At 41.6% G+C, this 9,076-nt stretch overlaps 1 protein-coding gene across 1 annotated transcript; it reads left to right on the top strand.

Annotated features, from left to right (window-relative positions):
• Positions 1-407: 407 nt before the first annotated feature.
• On the top strand, positions 408-8,198 carry ANGEL2 (angel homolog 2). The gene is made up of 9 exons (XM_053460816.1): positions 408-487; positions 1,901-2,359; positions 2,728-2,966; positions 4,092-4,161; positions 4,985-5,403; positions 5,837-5,957; positions 6,774-6,816; positions 6,952-7,115; positions 7,618-8,198. The coding sequence occupies exons 2-9, from the start codon at positions 1,909-1,911 to the stop codon at positions 7,764-7,766; spliced, it is 1,656 nt and encodes a 551-aa protein (XP_053316791.1). The 5' UTR covers positions 408-487; positions 1,901-1,908; the 3' UTR covers positions 7,767-8,198.
• Positions 8,199-9,076: the final 878 nt, after the last annotated feature.

Here is a 9,076-nt window from a genome sequence, read left to right as displayed (position 1 = left end):
ATAGGCTGGTAAAAAAACACGTTGCAGACAGCAGTCCCGTCACTTTAGTTAATAAGAGCCGTGTATAAAATATATGCCGTTATATTTCGGGTCCTTGGCCGTTATCTCGCCAACTGCTAGTTATAATTCAAAAACCACTAGGCTGACCTGGAGATATCGGACGTTATTAAAGTAAAATGCCAGATTTTATCGCACATCTAGTATAAAGTATATTCGTATGGGCATATCGCGGATATTTTCTGCTATATTGATGCTCGGTAGAGTAATTTTTACTGATTAGTAAGCGCTTTAGCTGTATTTCCACTCCAGACTAATCGATTGCTGAAAAGACCAGAACTAGTACGTACTAGTCGATGGAACGACTTGTCAGCCAATCACCTACTGCCTTACACTCCCGCTCCCGGCATGCTTTGCGCTGGGATGGAGCTTGTTTGCTGTCATGGCTTCCCAGCTGTAGTAAAAGCAGCCGGCGGTTGGTGAGAGGCAGGTAGGGCCTGTCCGGGCGCTGGGTAAGCTAGGAGGCGTTGCGGTATTCGCTGTTGCTACAAATACGTATGTTTTCCGAAGTCGGGATAAACCGTGTCCGGGTGTGACCCCGGTGCCGTTATATTTGGCTTCTCTAGAGCTTGGGGGTGGATACGGTTTGTAAGCAACACGTTCTACAAATGAGTCGCGTATCGGGGGGAATCCATGTTTGGGGGAGAGCAGTAAAACTGAAGCCGCTGTGCTTCCTGCCTCCTAGAGCCACAGCAGAATTGTCGACCCCCTGGGACAGGGGCCACAGTTTGGATTCGGGAACTTTTCTTTTCCTTTCTCAATCATGTTTTCATTTTCACTTATGACCCGACCCCCCCCCCCGGCACTACAATACAGTAGGCATATTGACTCTAGCACTGTACATATACACACTGACTGACCCTGTAGAGACCTGCCACATCCCTGCCTACCTTTTACCATTGTGAATCTGCCCCCTGCACGGTGAGGCACCCAGATAGATTGCAGGGTGGCTGGTTCACAATGGTAGCACTGCCCAGTTTTTACCTCCTTATCCTGCAAAGCCCTGGGTGCCAGGAAGTTGTTTCTAGTCGCCATGGCGGCCTGACTCCTGAGGTTTGTCGAGCCCTGGTCCAGTCTCATATAAACTGTTGCTGCGATTATTAAAGTCTTCATTTGTACTTCTCTTTATTTCCTTAAGAAAATAAATCTACCGAGTAACCGGTGTAAACGCCAATGTGCAGCACACAAAATATACACGCCGTGTACGGAAAGTATTTCAGCTAAATTCCACTGGGCTGGCTTCCATAATCACGCTAGCGCAGCGATAGAAGCTGTGATGTGCTCTAAGCACATAATAAAAAAAAAATCACATGTACAAAACGCCCAGAGATTTTGGAATGCTGTAAAAAAAAAAAAAAAAAAAAAGTTACAAACATACACAAGGAGGTGCATTACATGTGTGAAAGTCACGTGTCCTGAAAAACGTCAAATGTGGCCACGTCAACTCCAGCATGGAAAATAACCCAAAATGCGCTGCTTGGGGAGACAGATCTGGACGTCCTTCTGTTAGTGAACGCCATCTGTGCGTATGAGGTTTTAGTAATTAAGTTATAGTTTAAAATAATGGGAATCTTCTCCAATGTTTTGAAAGCAATATTCTGAAAAAAGGAGCTATTGTGTATTTTTTTTTTTTTATTACTGTTACTTTTAAATGGAGATATTAAATGCAGCAGAATGCTTTAATGTGTAATAACCTGCAGTGCTTCCTTATCCATGAACCAGAATGTTCCCCTGACTATCAGTCCTTTAGATTATATTGTTTGCTTCCATCGTTATTTTGCCCCACCGTGTAGCACTGGACTTGATGCAACAAGCTTAACCTGATTGTATTATTTCTGTATAGGGTACCCCATGTTACCTCGTCATCTTCACCGATTGGGCAGAGACTGGGTTGCCCGTGCTGAACATCCCAAATCTCTGCGCATGAATAGGCACTTTTTTAGGTCCCCATGGTGGACAGGACACCACCCCAGGACTCCTTACACTCCTGGCAATGCTTGGCACCCTCCAGTAGAGTGGCGACCACATCATTTTTTTGTCCCTAGTAGAGCTCAATATCAGAATCCCTCCTGTGTTCCTTGGAATCCCCGTCCGTCAGCCTGGCTTCATACGTCTCACCTTAACATGGCATCGAAAGCAGATGAACCGTTACCGAAACGAGTTAAAAGTACAGAGGAAAGCCGTCATGGGAGAAAGGTGTCTTCAAAGAGATCATACAGTCCGACAAAAGATTTCAGAGTACCACCGATACCTGACCCATCTGCTCCTGTCACCGACTCCGAAGAAGATGCAGACGGAAAAGGTGAGTGTTAGTGGCTTTTGGTTTTCTGGCTGTATATATATATATATATATATATATATATATATATATATATATATATATATATATATATATATATATATATATATATATATATATATAGATTATAGATATAGATCTATATCTCAGGAAAACTTTGAAGGCTTTGTACTTTCCTATGACTATCGAGGGGATTCTAGACATTCAGCATGAACACAGAACGCAGGCACCCCCTTAAATCCCACATGATTGTAGCTTTGTTAAAGAACTAGATGTCATCAAACAACGTATTTATGCAGCTTAAAATGCTTTATTTCACCCTCATCAGCTTTTTATGTAAATATGCTCAATTGCTAATTTTCTTCCGACAGGAAACATAAGGAGAGGATGGGAGGACTTCAGCCAGTATTACACAGCAAGGGCGAGAGATGAGAATGACAGTCGGAGATGTACAGAAAGCTTTGATTTCACTGTCCTCTCCTATAACATACTTTCCCAAGACTTGTTGGAAGACAACGCTCACCTGTACAGCCACTGCCGACGGCCGCTTCTCTTCTGGAGCTACAGACTCCCCAATATCCTTAATGAGATCGAGGAGATGGATGCTGATGTAAGTTTAACTGTAGCCCTGGGAGATTACCCGGATTCGTGTGACTGTTTTCTCTGTTGGGGAGGATATTAAGTTGGCGGAGTCATACCGTTTTTTTTTTTTCCTCGGTAAAAGGTTCAGGTTTTTTATGCAGGAACTTTGAGCTCTAGTCTGGCCTGGACTCTTCATTTGCAAAATTTAAGTAAATAATTGTAATGATATCAATGGTCTTGTGCACGCAGATTAACACAAACCTACACTGACGCCATGTTTCCCTCCCGCTGTTTGGAGCAGAAGTATAGTATCTGTGTAGCGGGGCTTAAATCCTATCCAATCATTTGAAAACTTCCCTTCCTCCGAGTGAATTGTATAACAGAATTTATAGGGAAAACACTTCTATGTTTGGAATAATCTGCAAGATTTCATAATTTTCGAGTGTTTTGCATTTGATGTCCCAGAACATCGCTGTTCACGAACAGGATAATATGACGTTACTGCAGCAAATGAAAAACTCAAGAGCCAGCCACAGATAAAACATTAGCTGATCCTTTTTATCGTTAGTTGTCTCGAACGAAATTGTCTTTGTAATTCTTTCCTTTCTTAAAGCGGCAGTTAGGAAGAATACATATTATTCTTTAATATGTATTTAAATATTTAAAAAATAAAACACAATAGCGCCCGTCTCCTCCGTGGTCAGTTGGTATCTGTGCTGCTGATTTCAACCAGCTAATAGCAGATCAGCTTCAGAAAGCGCCCCTCACTGAAATGAAATAAGGAATGGCAGTAAGTATACGGCATGTCGGGAGATGTTCACATCTTCTGCACTCCAAATAGCTGGATAGTGAGGAATGAGTCAAAGTGCATGCATGCGGTAGAATCCCTCCATGCGTTTGCAAAAGGGAGGTAAACTTAAAGGCATCTCTCAGGGATATTCCTTTACTGTGCGGCCTACAAAGTACATAAAGTTGATAACGATCCTTTGTAAGTATGTAAAATATTTCAGAAGCCAATTAAAATTCATGTTAATAATGACTTTAAAAGTTTGGAAATGCTTTACAGTATAATATCTCGTGGAGTGAGCATGAGTGATTGTTTATTAGGTGTGGTAGAAAGCTGGTTTGGAGTCCTGTTTCTTTCTTTTTGTAGATTCTTTGTTTACAAGAGGTCCAAGAAGATCACTACAGAACACAGATCAAGCCCAGTTTGGAAGCCCTTGGTATGCAGTATTTTGACAGTTCAGCAAATTCCAACATCCTAATGGTCCATAGTCTGTCGTACGGCAGTCCCAACGTGCACCCTTTGTTTGCTGGACCCCGACGTGATACCTTGATGAAAGTTCATGTAGTAGAAAGTGTGTGTTTGTCTTGTCTGTGGATGGCACAGGCAACACACTAGGCTTTTAGGGAAAGGGGCAAATGTACTTTGGGACATTCTGCAGAATCCAGCATGGATTAGAAAACCTGACTATCAAAAATAATTGGAGTGCCAATCTATCATGCATTAAAGTGCATATGGTGGCTGGAGTGGGGACTTTTTTATTTTTGAGAGATATATATGGTTCTGTGGATGCAGTAGTTGATTTCTTTCAATGCAATGAAATTTGCGTCAGAGTGGCCACCCTACCTGTCTCAAAGCAGGTTTATAATAAGGTTCGGAAGCCCTGGCCTTGTGTTACTGTGGAGCTTAGGTGTTGTACCTAAAATACAATAATACATCCTTATTAGCTGTTCATAAGTTCTTCAGTGAATCTTAATGTCTTGCGCCAAACTTTTGCCACCTTACATACTTAAAGTCCTGAGAGGACCTTAAACACGGCTTTTAAGAGACTGAGCATAAGAGAAAATAAAGTTTCTTTTACTTGAGGGAATATTTTAAGTTTAACATCTTTAAATTCTGTCAAAACAAAAACCTTTACTTAGATATGTTTGTCAACCTTTTTATCTATAACTTCAGTTTCTTGAGCTTTTTTATGCTTACACGTTATAACTTTGTAGTTTTTAATTGTATATATCTTTTTTTTTTCCGTGTTGTCTTCTTAGGATACCATTGTGAATATAAGACGCGCACGGGGAGTAAACCGGATGGCTGTGCCATATGTTTCAAGTCCTCCAAGTTTATCTTGGCGTTGACGAAACCTGTGGAATATTATAGAAGGAACATAGCGCTGTTAGACAGGGATAACATTGGCCTCGTGCTGCTGCTTCAGCCCAGAACGGAAATAGAAGCTCCTACGATATGCGTTGCGAACACACACTTGTTGTATAATCCAAAGCGAGGGGACATTAAGTTGACTCAGTTGGCCATTCTGCTGGCGGAGATATCTGGAGCTGCTCGTCTGAAGGACATGAGTTACTGTCCCATCGTCCTCTGCGGGGATTTTAATTCTGTGCCTGGATCGCCTCTGCACCGTTTTATAAGAGATGGAATGCTGAACTATGCGGGATTGTCTGTTGGAAGGGTAATAAAAAAAAATAAAAAAAAAAATACCTTTTTAATAAGTGGGTCTATGAGACTGAGGGTCAGCCCCAAAGTATGATAATCTGGTGTTTAATATTTTTACCAAGTGTGCAATTGGAACTGGAAGCATTATTACTGCCTTTAATTCATGCTGATGAAAGCAGAGCTATTTAATCTTCTCCAGTTAATGGGAATCTTTCTTGTGATGTACCCCAACACCGGTTTTCAAATAGAACTAGAATGAAAATTGGGGTCCGGGTTCTTTATACTTCTGTTGCAGAATGTTTTCCCACAAAAAAATGAACATTTCAGAGCAGCAGAAATAGCACGTCTGTATTTCTTCTGGTCCCATACGTTATACTCGGCTGTCACTACCTCTCTGTAATTATCCCCGTGTATGATTGCTTGATTTCACTAATGACTTGTTCTTTCAGGTTTCAGGGCAGGAAAAGTACCCCACAGGGAAAAGGATTTTGTCTATTCCTATCTGGCCAAAAAGTTTGGGCATTTCTCAGAACTGTGTGTATGAGACAAAGGAGATAACAGAAGAGTCGGGTAAAACATAACCTTTATGAATGTATTTTAGTATCATGTGCATCCCATTAAAGAACTGCTCTAGGTGTAACTTATAATGTTCTTATAATGGGTTGCTGCAGGGGCCGGATTAATGGTGGCGCACACAGAGCAATTTCTCCCGGGCGCTGGTGTTTTGGGTGGTTCAGATAAGCGGTACTCGCCTGTCCCATAAAGCGGCGATCGGATCCTGCGATGTGCAGCACTCATCCTCTCTTACCGACGCTGCGCGCATGGAAATGACGCCATCGCTTCTGGGCTCGAAGTGTCTGTGAAGGAGGATGATTGCTGCACGTTGCAGGACCCGATCGGAACGCCACACGGTGAGGGAGCTGCAGGCCACAAAGAACGTGCAGGAGGGAAGTAGGTACCGTGTGGTCATTTTTATGTAATGGTGTATATGTGGGGGCAGAATGAAAGCTAGGATGAGGATGAAAAACTTAAAAGGCAGACAAGTGAGATAAAAGAAAAAGGTGACGGAAAGATATCAGCAAGTGAGGCGCAAAAGAAATTGCCGAAGAGGAGAGAGAAAATAAGAGTAGGAACAAAGAATGCAAGAGGCAGAGAATAAAATCGGGGGGAATACAGAGTCCGGGCCCTTTCTGTATAATTGCTCCAGGTCTCAAAGCTTCCTAATCTGGCCTTGGTTTTTGCGTTCCTAATCAAAACTTCCAGCGGCCTTACTGTGTTCCCGGAGCTGTCCGCCAGTGACAATACGCTTTGTGCTGTGAAAGCTTGTTTTAACGTGCTAAAACTCGGATTATCATTAGTAATGTTTGTTTTTCCATGTTTTTGGAGGTGGAACCATCGAGGAGGCTGCTGAAGACGGGATTGATAAAAGGTATTCTGAACGTTCAGCTGTCTATCCATGGTCTCTCTTTTTATAAAGTAAAAAAGATTAAAGATTTAGTCAATTTATGCCTTACTTCCCAATTAAAAATCTGACTTCTTTATCCTAAATGTCTGGCTTTGACAGCGTGGATTCCAGCTTGCAGCATCGGTTCAGCTTGTCCTCTGTGTATTCGCATTACATTCCTGGGAGCGGCGTCCCCGAGGTCACCACCTGCCACTCCAGATCTGCCATTACTGTGGATTACATTTTCTACTCCTCTGCTAAAGATGACATTTTCGCCGATCCAGGTAAGCCGCTGTTGATCATTTTAGCATTGAAGAGGCCTATAATCTTATATACACACACACACACACACGTATATATTAGGTTTCCATGATTTTAAAAAAAAAGTAATTTGCTTGTACTGAGTCTGTGAGTCTCCTTTGTATTTTTTATCTATAGTGTTTTATTCAGTAAAGAGGAAATTTGCTGCCTCAGCTCCCTGACTTTGCTCTACATTGTGGAAGGCCAAGCCAGTGAGGTTCTGTTGAAACAATAACTTGGATGGCCCTGTATAAAGCCTAGATTAGATATTGTGAGCGACCCCACTGATCAGACCATGTATTATGTGGGGCCAGCTTAGCATTTGCCAGGGGAGGCTCTTTAATATGTAATAAACTCAGGGAGTTGAAACAAACTATCCTGCCAGCTGCTGTTTTTAGTAGGTTTAGTGACCACATAGTGTGTTTCTGACTTTTTAAGCTAGTTTGATGTTCCAGCTGAATCACCGTCTGTCTCTTTGGTTTGCAGGGTCGGATGTCTCTTGCAATGGATTGAAACTGCTTGGGCGGCTGTCACTGCTCACTGAAAAAGATCTATGGAGTGTTAATGGTCTTCCCAACAAGAACAATTCCTCAGATCACCTCTCATTATTAGCCAAGTTTAGGCTGGAAATATGACAAATCTTTTAGTTTTTAATTTCTCCTTGTATGAATTTTATTGAGGAGACGTGGATCTCGCTGAAGGGAGATCATATTAGTTTTGTATTTTATTGCTGTTTTTATGTGTTTATTGTTTATAATTTGGTTGTATGATGGCTTCTGAACATTCTTTAGTGCCGTGTTTCGAGTTTTCAAGTCTTGTAAATATATTCTTAATTATTATAAAATAAAAACAAGTTAAGGGTTAAACCTTTTCCCATCCCACATCAAGAGCAAAAAGGAATCACATTTTAATGAAAATTTGTCACGTCTTACGAAGTGTTAGAACGCTTGGGGGCAGAGTTTTAACACCAAAATCCATCTCCTGCTGGCATGAAGCGGTATTTATTCATATTCCCATAGAAAGGAATGCAGTTACTTAATATACAAACTGCAGCAAAAAAAAAAGGATCAAATAAAAAGTTATTTTGTTGGAAGAAGTAAAATGTATCACTCGAAGAGTAATGGACATAGTTTATTATACGTTACGAAGAAAGAGAATTTTTTTTTTGATGGTTTTATTAATAAAAATAACTAATTTTGAATGGTTCAGCTCCCAAGTGAACCATTCGTATGACGTAACAAGTCTGGAATAACGCTATGAGCCGCGAACGCGCATGTATGTACAGAATGTATGCTAAATGCCAAGAAGCTCTCCCCGGAACCGTGAAAATGTATACTCGCTTCAGTCTGTGGTGACATGGGGGCTAATGTGTAAAGGTGTCTAAAATCCCATCACGGTACATATAAATGCGGCTACACGCCTCGATACACGTACCACGCAGGATGTGGCAGTTATTTAGTCTGTTTTTCTTTGCACCTTTTCGTTCACAAAAATAACTTGGAGAAAGTGTTGCAAAAATTGTAACAATTGTAAGATGCATAGTTTTTTGTTTTATACTTTTGCTGTTGTGACACTTTTATATTTAAACCACGTTATCTTACTAACTAGGCTCCAGGCTCAAGGGCGCTTATGTGAGATGGAAACGCCACGCTAACACGTAAACTTTTTATACGCCAACAGAATGACCGGCTGATGACATGGCTCTTACATTTTACTGTATCCCATTTGGGTCACATTGGTTTACTGTAATCCACTCTCCGCAGTGTGTGGGGACAGAACCCAGGAGCGCAGGGACCTCCAAAGCTCAGGGGTTGAATCTCTCTACAGACGCTATTGCGTATGTGATAGATGGCTGTTTTATTTGTCACCTAACCAGCATAGGGCAACAGAGCCCACGCTGTTATGTGTCGGGCACATTTGGTTTGCCAGACCATGGGAGGATGTA

This window comes from Spea bombifrons, chromosome 3 (genome assembly GCF_027358695.1).
Source record: "Spea bombifrons isolate aSpeBom1 chromosome 3, aSpeBom1.2.pri, whole genome shotgun sequence".
Taxonomy (NCBI): Eukaryota; Metazoa; Chordata; class Amphibia; order Anura; family Pelobatidae; genus Spea; species Spea bombifrons.
The sequence above is the reverse complement of the archived record's forward strand: the minus strand, read 5'-3'. Positions and strand labels throughout refer to the sequence as shown.